The sequence below is a fragment of the Tachyglossus aculeatus genome, chromosome 4 (assembly GCF_015852505.1).
Source record: "Tachyglossus aculeatus isolate mTacAcu1 chromosome 4, mTacAcu1.pri, whole genome shotgun sequence".
Taxonomy (NCBI): Eukaryota; Metazoa; Chordata; class Mammalia; order Monotremata; family Tachyglossidae; genus Tachyglossus; species Tachyglossus aculeatus.
This window is the reverse complement of record NC_052069.1, coordinates 113833930-113852064: the sequence shown is the minus strand read 5'-3', so window position 1 is coordinate 113852064 and position 18135 is coordinate 113833930. Positions and strand designations below refer to the sequence as shown.

The 18135-nt window shown below is 48.2% G+C and overlaps 1 protein-coding gene across 1 annotated transcript in view; it reads left to right on the top strand.

The window, feature by feature from the left end:
- Positions 1-249: 249 nt before the first annotated feature.
- The window catches only part of LAMC3 (laminin subunit gamma 3), a 72608-nt gene continuing 54722 nt past the window's right edge, over positions 250-18135 (top strand). Inside the window, exons 1-2 of the mRNA XM_038745929.1 lie at positions 250-628; positions 14341-14645. Coding sequence (XP_038601857.1) covers positions 250-628; positions 14341-14645 — 684 coding nt within the window. The remainder of the gene's footprint in view (positions 629-14340; positions 14646-18135) is intronic.

Sequence of the window (18135 nt, the reverse complement as noted above, 5' to 3'; positions counted from 1 at the left end):
ATAATGTGCGGTTACTGAAAAGTTAAGGAAAGCCATGCCGCAGTTGTGGGAGCGTCTGGAAAAGCCAGTCTGTGGCTTAGAGAGGGTGAGCTCTGACCATTCCCGGCCCTCTACACAAGATGGAGCTGAGAACCAGCAAATGGGCCCTGCTGTGGGGGGGCTCTGGGCCTTGCCTTTCCAAGAGGAGGAGGGACCCGAAGGACCATCCCAAGTGAGAAGGAGAGGGAAGGGCAGCTCAGTTTCCCCACCATGGCGCAGGCTTCCACGCTCTGTCTCGGGGTCCTGCTGGGCCTGGGGCTCCCCCGGGCCTGGGGGGCCACGGACGCCTGCTACGACCCTCGGGGACGCCCCCAGCGTTGCCTGCCCGTGTTCGAGAACGCGGCCTTCGGCCGAGAGGTGGAGGTGACCAACACGTGTGGCTCTCCGCCCGAGGACTACTGTCTGCAGATGGGCGGGCCCGGGGACACCCAGCTGTGCCACCGCTGCGATGCCCAAGACCCCGATCGCCACCACAACGCCACTTACCTGACCGACTTCCACAGCCAGGAGGAGAGCACCTGGTGGCAGAGCCAGTCCATGGCCTTTGGGGTCCAGCACCCCAACTCGGTCAACATCACCCTCCGGCTGGGTAAGTGGAACCAGATTCTCCTCCCCCACCAAACTGACCGGGGACCCGAGGCCCCCTTCTCTCTTCCTGCCTCCTCCTCACCAGACCCTCGGCGCAGCCGGGAGCCCCCCATGACTGTTGCCCCCAAGGCAGAGTCAGAGGAAGCCAAACAGAAGCCTGGTTCTCTGAGGAGCCAGATGCATCCTGAAGCCAAGGCCCAGCATCTTGCGGGGGGAATCTCATCCCCAGAAACCTCCCTCGAACTCTATTCTCTCTCACTTCCCACCGGCGCTGCCCCCTTCCTTTTTCTTTCCTTTCACCCAGTACCCGTGTTTGAGTCCTGTCTTAGGTATTTAACTGAGAAAGGTACCAGACGGACATGCCATCCAAGCTTTTGAGCCTACTGGGGACTACTGTGTAGATGCTGAGCTGAGTTGATATGGAAAATGGCCCCTAAAGTCATTTTCTGCTCAAGTGTTGTCTACTGGGCATCCAAGTGATGCTGCATTCATTCAGTCATATTTATTGAGCGCTTACTGTGTGCAAAGCACTGTACTAAGAATTACACAAACCACTAGCACTATAACCAGCTCCTTCACCCCACTTCTCGTACCCAAAACCTTTGTGACTGGACCTAAGCTCGTCAGATTTTTATGACGGAAGACTCTATCGCTCTTTGAGAGCAACATATTGTGCTGTGAGATTACTCTGGAAATTGCATCAAACATTTCATTTCAACGACTAAATTTGACTTTAATTGGCGTCTCCTTATTCCTTCTACCCCTGGAATATTTCTTTCTGTAGACAAGGGAATTGTTCCTAAAGTTAGATTGTAATTGCTGGGGGAAGGGGAAAGTTGAGGGAAGTGATTATCAGAAATGTCGATGTTGTTATAAAGTCAATAATAATCCCATGAATTGGTAAAGTGCTTTTGGTGGACTCCAAAGCACCTTGATAGCAGTTATCTCATTTCATCCTCCCAATTTCCCTGCGAGGTAGGGAGAGGGAGGTATTAGCTCCATTTTATAGATGGGGAAACTGAGGTACAGAGAGGTTAAGTGATTGGCCCAAGGACCCACAGGTCAGTGACAGAGCTTTGACTAGAACCCAGGTTTCTTAACTCTCAGACCTGTGAGTCTGTATCGTATCAGACTTTTCCCTCCTATAAATGGTTGTCTTTTTAACTTTATGGATCTGGACTTGGTTGTCTTCTCTTTATGATCTACTGCGCCTTAAACAAACTAAAGAAGCTGTCCTAGGGCAATTCCATTCCATCCCCTGAAGATCATCTTTTTATCTTATCTGAACTGTTTGCGCCCTAGTAAGCGCTCAATAATACCATCGAATGATTGGTTGATTGATTAGTTTGCCATTCTTTCTTAACACGGACAAAACTTTGAAATTTGTTCTCATCTAAGAAGTCAAACCCACTGATCCCTACTGGATTCATGATTTAACTGGGCGATTTTGTGTTGTTAACATCTGGGGTTAGACAAAAATCAATCTTATCTTTTGGAGACGAGGTCTTTGCTCTCCCTCCCTCTTAGATTGTGAGCCCTGCCTGAGTCGGGTCTGACTGTCGGAAGCGGCTCTCTTTGTTAACCTCTTCCCCAGCTGCTGCTGCTGCCACAACCCCTGACGTGACAGAGAGATGGAGGACTCGCCATGTGCCTTCTGAACGGCTGGGCCATGGCACCGGGTGACCACCAGCCGACCACTCCCAGGGCTTCACCCCTGGAGGCTCTTCAAAGGGCCGTGAGGGCAGAGCTGTGTGGGCGAGAAGGATGGAGAAGGGGCCGTGTCCGGGTAAGGGGCAGCGGGAGAATGGGACGTCCAAAATCAAATGAAGGTCACTGATTTCCCAGCCCCCCACGGACTCCCAGACATCTGTTCCAAACCCCCGGCATGCTGGGTTCAGCCTTCCTGTCTGAGATGAAAGACGGAACGTCTGGCGATCCACCGCTTTGCTCCTCGTTCCCAGCTTCCCTGCAGAGGTTTCTGCCCCACAGAGGGAGAACCTTTAAATCGCCCCCATCCTAGGACCTTCTGGAAGCTGAAGCTGAGCCAGAGGGCCTGGTCTACCCATCCCAATGAACCTCAACTTTTTTTCTCTCCCCAAACCAGAACACCCTTTTTGCATCCCCGCCACGGGCTCTCTTCCCAACAGAAGGAACGCTCCCCTGGAACAGCGGTGGGGCAGTGTACTCCCAACTGTCTCTTTTCACAGGCAGCCCAATGGTTCCCTCACTGTCCAATTTCCCCACTTCCCCTCCTGGATCTTCCCTTAGGTGTTTGGAGAGGCTTCTGATCTCAGCCTCAGCATGATGGAGGGTGGATATGGCAGCCACTACTCTCCTTCCTGGACTCAGTCCAATGGCCTGTCCTGCGGGAGGCCCACGACAATCTTGGCCAGACTGGCTTTGGGTTAGAAGCAGCATGAACGAGAGGAAAGACCACGGGCCTGGGAATCAGAGGACTTGGGTTCTAATCCCAGTTCCACCACATGCCTGCTGTGTGACCTTGGGAAAGTCACTTTACTTCTCTGGGCCACATTTCTCTCATCTGCAGAATCATCAATTGAATTTATTGAGCACTTACTATGTGCAGAGCACTGTACTAATGCTCTGTATTGAATGGGGATTCAATACTTGTTCTCCTTCCTACTTAGACTGTGAGCCCCATGTGGAGCCTGATTATCTTGTATCTACCCCAGAGCTTAGGTCAGTGTAAGAGCTACTTAGCACAAAGTAAGAGCTCAACAAATATCATAATTATTATTCTTGCCCTGCCTTGGTTTTGGCTAGGGAGGATGAACTGTAATAAAGGTTATTTATTGAGCACCCACTAGCTGCAATGCATAGTATACTAAGGGCTTGGAAAAGTACAAAAGAAGCATGAGATCTTTTCCTGCCCATCCGGAGCTTACATTCCGATGGGGGAGACCGAAATGAAAATACTTACAAATGGAGTAAACAGAATGAATGCATTGACTATACAATCAGTCAAACGTACATGCACGAGTGCTGAGGCTGGTGGGTTGAGGTGATTTTTAGGGATTCACTCAGGAAGGCTTCTTGGAGGAGGTGGGATTTTTATGAGAGCCTTGAAGGTGGAGAAGCAGCATGGCCTAGTGGGTAGAATACGGGCCTGGGAATCAGAAGGTTCTAATATCAGCTTCACAACTTGTCTGTGGTGTGACCTTGGGCAAGCCACTTCACTTCTCTGTACCTCGGTTACCTCATCTGCAAAATGGAGATTAAGTCTATGAGTCTCATGTGGGACAGGGACTGTATCCAACCCAATTAGCTTCTATCTACCCCAGAGCTTAGTGCAGTCCCTGCCACATAGTGAGCGCTTAACAAATACCATTGAAAGAATAATAGAGAGAGAGAGCTGTCATCTGTAGGATTAGAGTGGGAAGGGAATTCCAGGCTGGGGGGACGGATGAGGGAGCAGAGGCAGGAGAGTCGAGAATGAGGTTCAGCTAAAAGGTTGGCTTGGGAGGACTGAAGAGAGCAAGCTGGAGCAGTGAGGGAATTGAGCTAAACTGGAGTTGTTGCTTAATGTGGGGGGGAATGGGAAACTTTTAGAGGGTCTTGAGGAGAAGGAAAATGTGATCAACCAGTTGTATTTATTGAGCACTTACTGTGTGCAGAACACTGTACTAAGCACTTGGGAGAGTATACTATAACAGATTTGGAAGACACATTTCCTGCCCACAGCAAGCTTACAGTCTAGAGAGTCATTCACTCATATTTATTGAGCGCTTACTGTGTGTGAAGCACTGTACTAAGCACTTGGGAGAGTATAATAATGAGGATGAGGCAAGTACAGGCTGTACAGGCTGGATAGAGGAGAATACAACAGTGAGGATGAGGCAAGTACAGGCTGTACAGGCTGGATAGACTGGGGGTCCCTGGGAGCAGGAATCATGCTAAGCCCAAGGTTGACTGTCCTTGGCTTCATTCACCGGAAGGCCTGGGTCTCCCAACCTCCCCCCTCCTCTTTCTTTGGGACCGGATTACTGAGTCCTGAAAAGTTCTGCCCTGGAAGGGGCAGGTCAGGGACTGTTTGTTGACTTGACACCCATAGCGGCTCCAGTCTGGAGGAGATGCCTCAGCTGGCCGTCCTCGACATCTCTTCCTGCATTCTAGCGACGCCCCCGGACCTGGCCTGCCCCAGTGGGAATCCTCTTGGGGAACCCCGCGGGCTGAACCTGGAGAGAGGGGGAGCCTGGTTCTGGGCTGTGCGAGTACGATGGGGGTCACTGGGTGATGGTGGTGGGTGGTTGGGTTCCCGGGAAAATGACCCAAGAGAAGCAGGCGGAAATCTGGGCACGCAGATCACTGTTCTCTCCAGGGACTCTCTGCTGACTCCCTGAGATGAAGAGGGGGCAGTCAATGGAGCAAGGTCTTGGGGCTGCAGGTCTGGGAAAGAGAAGTGGGAGCGCGGCCACCAGCGCCACTTGGCCTCCTCCCTTCCCCTCTGAAAATCAAGGCCTGTCTGTGGCTGGGGTGGATCCAGGCTGGTGTCTCCATTATATTCTCCCGCTCGGTGCCACCTCCCCTTCCCCCTTCCCCTCCTCTCCAGCCTTCCCAGAGAGTCTGGGCCTGAGGCGGCTGCTTCCCAGATGGGTCCAATTAAAAGGTTTTGTTTTGTGTCCCTTTTCCCAAAATAAGCCTCTCCCATTTTGAACTCATTATTTGCTTCGCCTGAGCCAGGATGTGGGGCTAGCTTTGTTTCTTATTAACGGTGCTCTACGGCATTCTGGAAAAGCCCTACTTCCAAGCTGGATTGGGGCCCTAGGCAGAGAGGATGGTCATAAGTTTGTTTTGATTTTCTTCTTCACACAGTCAGCCCAGTGGGGTCCGGAGAGTTGCTAGACGTCCCTCAGGAACTGGTTCCAGGGGTTGAAAAGGAGGAGTGCTTAAATGCAGGGGTGAAGGGGGTCTCCCTTTCCCCTTCACAGACTTTCTCCCAGCTCCTCTTGCCCACCCAGTGACAATAGGAGATAAGATCATTTCATGGATAGATACTAATAGTAATAATAATAATAATAATGATGGTATTTGTTAAGCACTTGCTATGTACAAAGCACTGTTCTAAGTGCTGGGGGGAAACAAGGTGATCAGGTTGTCTCACGTGGGGCTCACAGTCTTCATCCCCATTTTACAGTTGGGGTAACTGAGGCACAAAGAAGTTAAGTGGCTTGCCCAAGGTCACACAGCTGACAAGTGGCAGAGTCGGGATTCGAACCCATGACCTCTGACTCCCAAGCCCATGCTCTTTCCACGGAGCCACGCTGCTTCTCTAGTAACAATAATGGCATTTGTTAAGTGCTTATTATATGCCAAGCACTCTTCTAAGCACTGGGGTAGATATAAGTTATTCGGGTTGGACACCTGTCTCACATGGGGTTCGTAGCCTCAATCCCCATTTTACAGATGAGGTAATTGAGGCACAGAGAAGTGAAGTGATTTGCCCAAGGCCACACAGCAGACATGTGGCAAAGTCGGGACTAGAACCCAAGTCCTTATGACGCCCAGGCCCGTACTCTATCCGCTAGGCCATGCTGCTTCTCAGGAGCTCTGACCCAGAAGGATGGGAGGCTTGTGTTCTAGACCCAGATCCATCACTTATTTGCTTTGGGTCCCTGGGCAGGTCATCATCAATCGTATTTATTGAGCGCTTACTATGTGCAGAGCACTGTACTAAGCGCTTGGGAAGTACAAATTAGCAACATATAGAGACAGTCCCTACCCAACAGTGGGCTCACAGTCTCTTAACTCTGGGCTTCGGTTTTCCAATTAGTAAGAGAGGGAGAATAATCTTTGTCCCTCTTCTCCCCGTATAGATAAGGCAAAGACGAAATAAGATATGGGGGTGGGCTCTGAGTTCTTAGAAAGAAGGAAGGTTAGGATATCAGTCAACCAATCAGCGGCATTTATTGAATGCTTAGGGTATGAAGAGCAATGTAGTAAGCGCTTGGGAAAGTACAGTACAACAGAGTTCGCAGACACATTCCCTGCTCACCAGGAGCTTCCAGTCTATAGATAGTCTAGAGTCTTGAGAATGTCTAAGCTGTGATTCTTACCAACTCAAAAAAGAAAAGAGATCTGTGGGGGAAACCCACCATTAATTCATTCATTCATTCGTATTTATTGAGTGCTTACAATGTGCAGAGCACTGTAGTAAGCACTTGGGAGACTAGAACATATCAGCACCCCACCTAACCCCTACTGCTGACATGACATATCCTTCCACTAGCATCATCATCATCATCAATCGTATTTATTGAGCGCTTACTGTGTGCAGAGCACTGTACTAAGCGCTTGGGAAGTACAAGTTGGCAACATGTAGAGACGGTCCCTACCCAACAGTGGGCTCACAGTCTAAAAGGGGGAGACAGAGAACAAAACCAAACATACTAACAAAATAAAATAAATAGAATAGATATGTACAAGTAAAATAAATAGAGTAACAAATATGTACAAACATATATACATATATACAGGTGCTGTGGGGAAGGGAAGGAGGTAAGATGGGGGGGTGGAGAGGGGGACGAGGGGGAGAGGAAGGAAGGGGCTCAGTCTGGGAAGGCTTCCTGGAGTAGGTGAGCTCTCAGTAAGGCCTTGAGCTCTCAGTAGGGCAACAGTAGCATCTGTTGCCAAGCCATGTAACCATGATACACAACTCAAGCAGCCTCTCCTCTCGGGGGCACAGCAGGCTGAGCTCTTCAATGCCCAAATTAACACAATCAACTGCCCCGTCCCACCCCCACAATGTTGTGGGTCGGGGGGGAGAGGAGGGATCCTTGTCTTCCAATAAAAGGACCCAAAGCTTGTTTCCCCAGCCCTCTCTGGTCTAGAATGGTTACAAGTCAGACTCCTCTGGGCTTGATTTAAAATCCCTCTGTCCCATCCACCACTGTTTCCCCTGGCTCCTGCTCCACCGGGGGATGGACTGCTCTCACTGGGAGAAAGCCGAGGCTGGTTCGCTTCCCAGATTCGCCTACTTCCCCTGGCACGGGAGCAGGGACGGAGCCACAGCTGGGATTCTTTCGTGGGCCCATGACGGTGTCTGGATGTCAGAGAGAATGAAAGGAAAGGAAACAAATACTTGGCTTTCCAATCGCAACAGGAAAAACTAGTAGAGTCAGGCTAGCTTTTGGGCTCCAGACAGGCAGAGTCCGTTGGGTTACCCTGGTGGGAAGCTCTTGTGTTCCCTCAATTATGGCCGGAGACGGGCCGGGGGTTGCACGAAGAACTCCACCAACCACTTAATACAGTGCTCTGTGCACAGTAAGAGCTCAATAACTATGACTGAATGAATGAATTCCCACGTTAGGGTCACAGATCGAGCCATTCCCCCATTCAGGAATGCCCTTCCCAAGCCTCTTCTTCGGTGACCCTTCAATTCTTCGAAACTCAATGCAAACAATCCTTCCCCACTGAAGCCTTCCCACATTAACCCCATTTGGGTCCTGCCAGTTTTTTCTTATTTTTATCATACTTGTTAAGTGCTCGCTATGTGCCATGCGCTGTACTGAACACTGGGGTTGACATAAGATAATCGGGTTGGACACAGTCCCTGTCCCACATGGGGCTCACAATCTAAGTAGGAGGGAGAACAGGTACTGAATCCCCATTTTACAGATGAAGTAACTGAGGCACAAGGAAGTTAAGTAACTTGCCCAAGGTCACACAGCGGAAAAGTGGCGGAGCTGAGCTTAGAACCCAAGTCCTCCGATTCACAGATCCATACTCTTTCCACTAGACAATGCTGCTTGTAGGGACCCTGCAGGGATTTCACACGGCCCTCTATAAATCATTTATTTCTTTCCATCATTTACATTCTTCAGAAGATTTGTTTGTTTTCACATTGTTGTCACTTGTGTTTTATGTTTCTTTTTGTATTTCCGTATTTGTTTCTGTCTTGTTGCTTCCAGTGGATTGCCCTGCTCCTTGAGAGTCTGGGTTTTAATCTAGGTCTCGCCCTTCCATCAGCTCCTGCTGTCTCACCAGCCTTTCCAGCCTTTTTTAATTGGCATTTATTAAGTGTTTACTATATACAAAGCACTGTTCTAAGTGCTGGGGACGTTACAAGGTGATCAGGTTGTCCCATGGGGGGCTCACATTTATTTTACTTGTACATATCTATTCTATTTATTTTATTTTGTTAATATGTTCTGTTTTGTTTTCTGTCTCCCCCTTCTAGACTGTGGGCCCACTTTTGGGTAGGGACCGTCTCTATATGTTGCCAACTTGTACTTCCCAAGCGCTTAGTACAGTACTTTGCACACAGTAAGTGCTCAATAAATACGATTGATTGATTGATTAATCCCCATTTTACAGATGAGGTAACTGAGGCACAAAGAAGTTGTGACTTGCCCAAAGTCACACAGCTGACATGAGGCAGAGCCGGGATTTGAACCCATGACCTCTGGCTCCATTCATTCATTCATTCAATCGTATTTATTGAGCGCTTACTGTGTGCAGAGCACTGTACTAAGCACTTGGCAAGCACAAGTTGGCAACATATAGAGACGGTCCCTACCCAACAATGGGCTCTGAGCCATGCTGCTTCTCTAAATTTCGGCTATTTTATTTGGTAGTTCCTTTATTTGGGAGATCCTTTACGCCAATCATTCGAAGGAAATCAGTAAGACTCAGAGAAGGGCGGGCAGCTGCCCAAGACCACATAGCGTTGCGAAGGGCAGAGCTGAGTTTAGAACTCCGGGTCCCAGATTAATAGCCATCTGCATCCATTTCTTAAGCGCTTAGTACAGTGCTCTGCACATAGTAAGCGCTCAATAAATGCGATTGATGATGATCTCTGACAAAGTTGACCACTTCTATTGGAACTCTGAGGATGTCATCCCCAGGGATCCTTCCTAGGAGGAGGGATCCAGGCAGAAATCTGGTCAGAGGGATTTCTGCCAGCAGAAAGGTCCCTTGGTTAGTAATAATAATGATAATGGCATTTGTAAGCACTTACTATGTTAAACACATTATTATTATTATGTATTAATAATGGTATTTGTTAAGCACTTACTATGTTAAACACATTATTATTATTATTAATTAATAATGGTATTTGTTAAGCGCTTACTATGTGCAAAGCACTGTTTTAGCACTGGGGGAATACAAGGTGATCAGCTTGTCCCACGGAGAGGCTCACAGTCTTAATCCCCATTTTACAGATGAGGGAACTGAGGCACAGAGAAGTTAAGTGACTTGCCCAAAGTCACACAGCTGACAATTGGCAGAGCCAGGATTTGAACCCCTGACCTCTGACTCCAAAGCCCAGGTTCTTTCCACTGAGCCATGCTGCTTCTCTAATAATAATAATGATGATGGCATTTAAGCACTTACTATGTGCTAAGCACTGTTCTAAGCACTGGGGAGGTTACATGGTGATGAGGTTGTCCCACGAGGGGCTCACAGTTTTAATCCCCATTTTACAGATGAGGGAACTGAGACACAGAGAAGTGAAGTGACTTGCCCAAAGTCACACAGCTGACAGTTGGCAGAGCCGGGATTTGAACCCATGACCCCTAACTCCAAAGCCCGGGCTCTTTCCACTGAGCCAAGCACTGTTCTAAATGCTGGGGTAGATACAAGGTAATCAGGCTGTCCCATGTGGGGCTCACAGCCTTAATCCTCATTTTACCGATGAGGTAACTGAGGCCCAGAGAAGTTAAATGACTTGCCCAAGGTCACATAGCAGACAAGTGGTGGAGCCGGGATTAGAACCCACGTCCTCTGACTCCCAAGCCCGGGCTCTTTCCACTAGGCCATGCTGCTTCCCAAGGCGAAAGGTAAGGTTGCCTTGCCTTTTGCCAGGGCTTAGAACAGTGCTTGGCACATAGTAAGCGCTTAATAAATGCTATCATTATTATTATTACTTTGCACTGACCAAAGATCTCTTTGCTCTAGGGCTCAGTAACAGGTCTTGTGTGTTCAGAACAAGTCAGACACACATTCCATTCTGAATATTTCTTCCCTGTGGAGTTAAAGAACAGCAAAGACCTCCGGGACACACACACACAAACACACACTCTCTCTTTCTCTCTCTCTCTCTCTCTCACACACACACACACACACACACACACACACACACATTCTCTCGCTCTTTCTCTCTCACACACACACAAACACACACACACACACACTGGTGAGGTGGTTTAGGTACAGCCCGGCCTGGAGGCAGATGGATGGATTAAATAACCATAGTCCTTTTCAGTTTGAGGCATCTATATTGGCGATTATAGAGGCTGTGTGGCTAAGTTCAATGAGCATGAGATTCCTGGAATTCTGGGTTCTTGTCCCAGTTCTGTCACTGTCTGTTGTGTGACTGTGGGGAAATCCTTTAACTTCCTTATGCCTCGATTTCCTCATCAGTAAAATTAGGATAATAATATCTGCCTCTCCTTACCTCTTAGGGAAGCAGAATGGACTAGTGGAAAGAGGACGGGCCTGGAAGTAAGAGGACCTGGGTTCGAATCCCGGCTCCACCACTTACCTGTTGTGTGATCTTGGCAAATCATTTCTCCATGCTTCAATTCCCTCATCTGCAAAATGGGGATCCAATTCCCCTTCCTACTTGGATCATGGACCCTATGTGGGGCCTGATCATCTTGTCTCTACACCAGTGCTAATCACAGTGCTTGGAACATAAAAAGCTCTAAATTAATGAATGAATCAATCAATCGTATTTATTGAGCGCTTACTGTGTGCAGAGCACTGTACTAAGTGCTTGGGAAGTACTAGTTGGCAACATATGAATGAATGCTACAGTTACTATTAGTTGGTGAAGCCCCTTGGGGGAAAGAAGCTGTTAGATTGTCTGATCTGATTAGCTTGTATCTACTCCAGGGTCTGGCACATAATAAGTGCTTAATAAAGACCAGTATTATTTTTAATAACATAATAACAATATTTATGGAGTATCTACTGTGTGTCAGACCCTGTACCAGTTGGGAGAGTGGCCAGGAAGACAAAATAAATTACAGCTAGGAGGAAGAATAAACCGGAAAGATGGATATGTGGATGAGTAGGTGCTTAAATAGTGAAGTATGTAAGGTGATAGGAACAGAAGTGCTTCAGTTGGCTCTGGCTGCAAAAGAGCTGAGGTGGCCAGAAGTGCTGAGGTAGTTGAGAGGATATGATCTGGAGAGAAGAAAAATTAAGTGGGGACAGCCTCCTGGAGAAGGTGGGATTTCAGAAGGGCTTAGAAGATGGGCAGAGCTATGGTCTGATGGATTCGAAGGGAGAGGGAGTTCTCCGCAGGAGAAAAGCCATGAGAAAGGGATTGGAGGAGAAGGAGTTGAAAATGAGGCACAGTGAAATGAGTTTGAGAGGAACGAAGAGTGTGGAGTGGATAAGAGTGGGATAAGAGAGTGGATAAATAAGAAGGTGAGAGTTAATTGAGTGTTGTAAAGCCAAAGGTCAGGGTTTTTTTCTAGATACAGAAGGAAATAACCACCAAATGTTTTTTGAGGGGTTGAGAGATGGACGCAGAATGGTGTTTTAGAAAAGTTATCTGGGCAGTAGAGTGGCATATGGACTGAAGAGGCAAGGAGGCTGATACATTCTCTAGACTGTAAGCTCCTTGTGGGCAGGGAATGTATCTACCATCTCTGTTATATTGCATTTTCCCAAGCGCTTAGTACAGTGCTCTACACACAGTAAGCGTTCAATAAATACCATTGATTGATTGCTTGATTAATGTGTTAATCTAGTTGAGCTGCGATGAGCTCCTGGACCAGGGTGGTGGTGGTTTAGATGAAGAAGAAGGAGTGAATCCATGAAATGACGTAGGGAGAAAACCGACAGGATTTAGTGACAAACTAAGTGTGAGAGTTGAAAGAGATTGAGGAGTCAAGGAGCACGCCAAAAGTGTCTGTGACAGAGGGTGTGATTTGAAAAGGAGACTTTTGGTTGGATTTGGAATTTGTCTGGGTATCCTATCAGTTCTTGTTTTATGCTCTCCAGCCGTCTCTGACCCAGAACAAAACTATGGACATATCTCTCCCGGAATGCCTCACCTCCATCTGCAATCCTTCTGGTAGTGTATCCATAGAGTTTTCTCAGTAAAAATACAGAAGTGATTTACTATTGCCTCTTTCCGCACGGTAAACTTGGGTCTCTGCCCTCAACTTTCTTCCATGCCACTGCTGCCCAGCACAGGTGAGTTTTGATTTGTAGCAGATTGCCTTCCACTTGCTGGCCACTGCCCAAGCTAAGAATGGAGTGGGTAGGCCTCTGCTTGACTTTCCCTCCCCTAGTTGAGACTGGCGAAATACTGGAAATTCTCCAGGTGTGACACTGAGTGGGGAATCCTGTCAGTTCTACCAATCCCAAATTGAAGGGGTTGAACTGTGACCCAACATGGTGCCACCTCCCCTATGACTGACATCTGCCACTCTTATGACACATTCTGTGGCCCGCCTACCTCCCAGCCTTGAAGGATTTCGTTTAATTAATGTTTCATAGCAAAAAATGTGCCAGTCATCATGATACCCTGGGAAAGTTATGTGGAGGAGTGGATTTGGTAGGGAGGCTGAGGAATTTAGTTTTATCATATCGAGTTTAAAGTGATAGTGGATCATCCACGTAGAGATGCCCTCAAGGCAAGATGGCAGAGGAGCTGAGAGATTGAGGCTAGTATCATCGATTTGAGAACCAACTGCAGAGCTCTGGGAGCAGAAATCATGAAAGCAGTTGCCCAAGGAAGGGAGTGTGAAATGAGAAGTGAAGGGGACCCAGAACAGAGCCTTAACGGATCCCCACAGTTAGAGGGTGAAAGATGCAAGAGCAACAGTTTCATGCTGAGAACCGTTGATGCGCAGAATCTCCCCTGCAGCTGTTCTCATTCATTCATTCATTCAATCGAATTTATTGAGCGCTGACTGTGTGCAGAGCACTGTACTAAGCCCTTGGGAAGTACAACTTGGCAACATATGGAGACAGTCCCTACCCAACAGTGGGCTCACAGTCTAGAAGGGGGAGACAGAGAACAAAACATATTAACAAAATAAAATAAATAGAATAAATATGTACAAATAAATAGAGTAATAAATACGTACAAACATATATACATTTACACAGGTGCTGTGGGGAGGGGAAGGAGATAAGGGGGGATGGGGAAGGGGGGAGGAAGGAGGGGGCTCAGTCTGGGAAGGCCTCCTGAAGGAAGTGAGCTCTCAGTAGGGAAAATGGGGGAGGATCCCCCCCTGCCCCAGGCCCAAGGCCTGAGGCCCAATAAGAGGATAAATAGGGCCATCCCTGGATAGAGCCCAACCCTGGGAGTCAGAATCCCAGTTCCATCACTTGTCTGTTGTGTGGCCTTGGGATCTTGAGCAAGTCACTTCACTTTTCTGGGCCTCAGTTACCCCAGTTGTAAAATGGGGATTGAGAGCGTGAGCCCCACGCAGGGACCGTGTCCAACCTGATTAGCCTGTATTTCATTCATTCATTCATTCTATCGTATTTATTGAGCACTTACTGTGGGCAGAGCACTGTCCTAGGCGCTTGGGAAGTACAAGTCGGCAACATATAGAGACAGTCCTTACCCAACAACTGGCTCACAGTCTAAAAGGGTGAGACAGACATAGTAAACGCTTAACAAGAATTACTATTATTGTCAGGTCAGCCCTGTCCTTCAGAGACAGGCAACACGGTCACCCAATCCCAACCCTTCTTAGGAGGTCTGTTTCTTCCCCGCTGCAGGGAAAGCTTACGAGATCACCTACGTGCGCCTCAAGTTCCACACCAGCAGGCCGGAGAGCTTTGCCATCTATAAGCGCAGCCGGGCGGGTGGCCCCTGGGTGCCCTACCAGTACTACAGTGCCTCCTGTTTGAAGACCTACGGGCAGCAGGAGAGGCAGTACCTGCGGCCCGGGGAGGACGAGCGGGTAGCCTTCTGCACTCCTGAGTTCAGCGACATCTCCCCGCTGAGCGGCGGCAACGTGGCCTTCTCCACGCTGGAGGGCCGGCCCAGCGCCTACAACTTCGACGAGAGCCCCGTGCTGCAGGTAGGCTGCCTTGGGCATCACTCCAGGGATGGGCCCGGTAGAAATGACCATCGTCGCCTTGGGCTAATGAGGATGGCATTTATTATGCATTTACTATGTGCAAAGCACTGTTCTAAATGCTGGGGAGGTTACAAGGTGACCAGGTTGTCCCACGTGGGGCTCACAGTCTTCACATTTTACAGATAAGGTAACTGAGGCCCAGAGAAGTGAAGTGACTCGCCCAAAGTCACACAGCTGACAACTGGCAGAGCTGGGATTTGAACCCACGACCTCCGACTCCAAAGCCCGGGCTCTTTCCTCTGAGCCACGCTGCTTCTCTTGCTACTTTTCGCAGAGACTCAGGGGCTGCTTCTAAGGCATAGGAGAGAAACGGAGTTAGCTTTCTCCAGAAGCAATTCACCGCAACATCTCTGAGGCTAACACTGGGCTCTAGGTCAGTAGTTATTGTGTGCTTACCATGTGCAGAGGACCATACTAAACCCTTGAGAGAGTACAATATATGGCAGACTCAGAGGACTGATGTGGGTTGGGTGGGGTTTGGGGATTCTAATCCCAGCTCTGGCGTTTTTTCTATGGTATTTGTTAAGCACTTACTCTGTGTCAGGCACTACACCATGCAAGATAATCAGGTTGCTCACGGTCCATGCCCTACATGGGACTCACATCTCTAATCCCCATTTTACAGATGAGGTAACTGAGGCACAGAAAGGAGAATCGATTTACCCAAGGTCACCCGGCAGACGAGAGGTGGAGCTGGGCTTAGAACCTGGTACCCCTGACTCCCGGGTCTGTTCTCTTTCCAGTAGGCCCCACTCCTTCTCATCATGGCCAGTTGTCTGCTATGTGACCTTGGACAAGTCACTTAACTTCTCTGTGCCTCAGTTACCCATCTGTAAAATGGGGATTAAGGCCTCGGGCCTCATGTTTGAGCCCGTTGTTGGGTAGGGACTGTCTCTATATATTGCCAATTTATACTTCCCAAGCACTTAGGACAGTGCTCTGCACACAGTTAAGCGCTCAATAAATACGACTGAGTGAATGTGGGATAGGGACTGCGTCCAACCTGGTTACCTCGTATCTACCTCAGCACTTCGGAAAGTGCCTGGCATATAGTAAGCACTTAACAAATGCCATTAAGGAAAAGAGAAGACTCCTAGTGCCAGGTTAGAATCATCTAGTCCACGCAGAACCAAAAAACAGGTACCCTCCATCTAATAGGTCAAGGAGGAGTTCAGCTGAGAGACCATCTCTCCGTCCCATCCGAACACCCATCCTCACTGCAACAGGTGTGCTGCTGGGGAAACAACCTTGACAATTAACCCCAAACATTCACCAGCCACAGACACCCTTCGGGTTGATGATGTTGTTGACTGGGGTTGCAGCCAAGAGAACCAATGCCAACATTTCTTCCCGCTCTCCAGCTTGTGCTGTGACTCACCTTAAGTGAGTGGGAGAGAGGCAATATTTGCAAGACTAATGGGAGAGACGGGTGTGTGGGCTGGTGGACCGAAGCCTGCAATGTTAGGTAGGTACTCGCGGGAATTCAGCCACAATGCAAGGGGAATGTGCCTCTGTGTGTGTTTTTGTAATCACTGTGTGGGTTCACATAGAATAATATGAAGAATATTGGTATAATAATAATAATGATGGCATTTATTAAGCGCTTACTATGTGCAAAGCACTGTTCTAAGTGCTGGGGATGTTACAAGGTGATCAGGTTGTCCCACGGGGGGCTCACAGTCTTAATCCCCATTTTACAGATGAGGTAACAGGCCCAGAGAAGTGAAGGGACTTGCCCAAAGTCACACAGCTGACAATTGGCAGAGCCAGGATTTGAACCCATGACCTCTGACTCCAAAGCCCGGGCTCTTTCCACTGAGCCACGCTGCTTCTCTGGTATGCTCCTGTCCCTGTGCCCATATAGTTGATGATGATGATGGCATTTATTAAGCGCTTACTATGTGCAAAGCACTGTTCTAAGCGCTGGGTTCTCTGGGTATGAGCAACCGGAAGTGTGTTAAATCCAACAGACAGTTACTCTCCTCCCTCCCTTCAAAGCCTTATTGAAAGTACATCTCCTCCATGATAATAATAATTATTATGGTATTTGTTAAACACTTACTATGTGCCAAGCTCTTTTCTAAGCACTGGGGGGATACAAGGAAATCAGGTTGTCCCACGCGGGGCTCACTGTCTCAATCCCCATTTTACAGATGAGGAAACTGAGGTACAGAGAAGTTGTGACTTGCCCAAAGTCACTCAGCTGACTAGTGGCGGAGTCGGGATTAGATCCCATGAGCTCTGACTCCCGTGCCCGTGCTCTCTCCACTGAGCCACACTGCTTCTCTAAGGCCTTTCTAGACTAAGCCCCCCTTTTCCTCATCTCCCACTCCCTTCTGCATCGCCCTGACTTGCTGCCTTTGCTCTTCCTCCACCTCACGGTCCCAAAGCAATTATGTACATATTTGTAATTTTATTCATTTGCATTGATGTCTGTCTCTCCCCGGTCCACCCAGACTGTAAGCAGGGAATGCCGCTGTTTATTGTTGCATCGTACTTTTCCAAGTGCTTAGTACAGTACTCTGCACACAGTAAGCGCTCAATAAATACGATTGAATGAAGGAATGATGAATGATGAGGAACACCAAGGTGATGGCAGTGATGGAGGTGATGTTCATTCAAAGTCACCCAGCATGTTCTATTGCACTCTCCCAAGTGCTTAGTGCATTGTTCTGCACACAATAAGTGCTCAATAAATACAATCAATCGATTGATTGATGTGTAGAGCCCTGACGGCAGAAAACATCCCTTCCCCATCCATTAGTTGTTTTTTGTATCTGAATTATTATTTCGTATCAGATTAGAGACCCTTCTCTGTAAGCTTGTTGTGTGCAGGGAACGTGTCTACTGACTGTGTTGTATCGTACTCTCCCAAGTGCTTAGTACAGTGTTCTGCACACAGTATGTGCTCAATGAATACAACTGATTGATCTATTTGTTGATTCTCTGAGGGGCTCAGAGCTCTTTAGACAACACTACTAAATTCCTAGCATACTGAGTTCCAGCACTTATCAGTTGGGCTGTCACCTTAGAGGAAAGGGCTTAATTTATATTCAATTCCCATCTAAGGTCGATGATGTCTGATTTAAAGGTAGGTGCCTCTTTGGAAACCCAAACTAAGGTCGCAGTAGAAAGTCAACCTTTTCAGAAATGCCACCCTCTCTACCTCTCTTCTCCTGGCCTCCCCCAGCTCCTCTGCAGCCTTTTCCCTTCCTTACCCCCGGCCTCTCAACCAGGAGCTCTGACTGGACAGGACAAAGAAGAGCCAACAGAACTGCCACTGTTATTATATTACTATTATTATTATTTTATTTGTCTGGTGCTTACTTTGTATCAAGTACTTTGTACTTTGCAACCTAAGTGCTAGGATACATTAATATTAATTGTGCTGCCCACATTCCCTCTCCCACAAGGGGCTCACAGTCTAAGT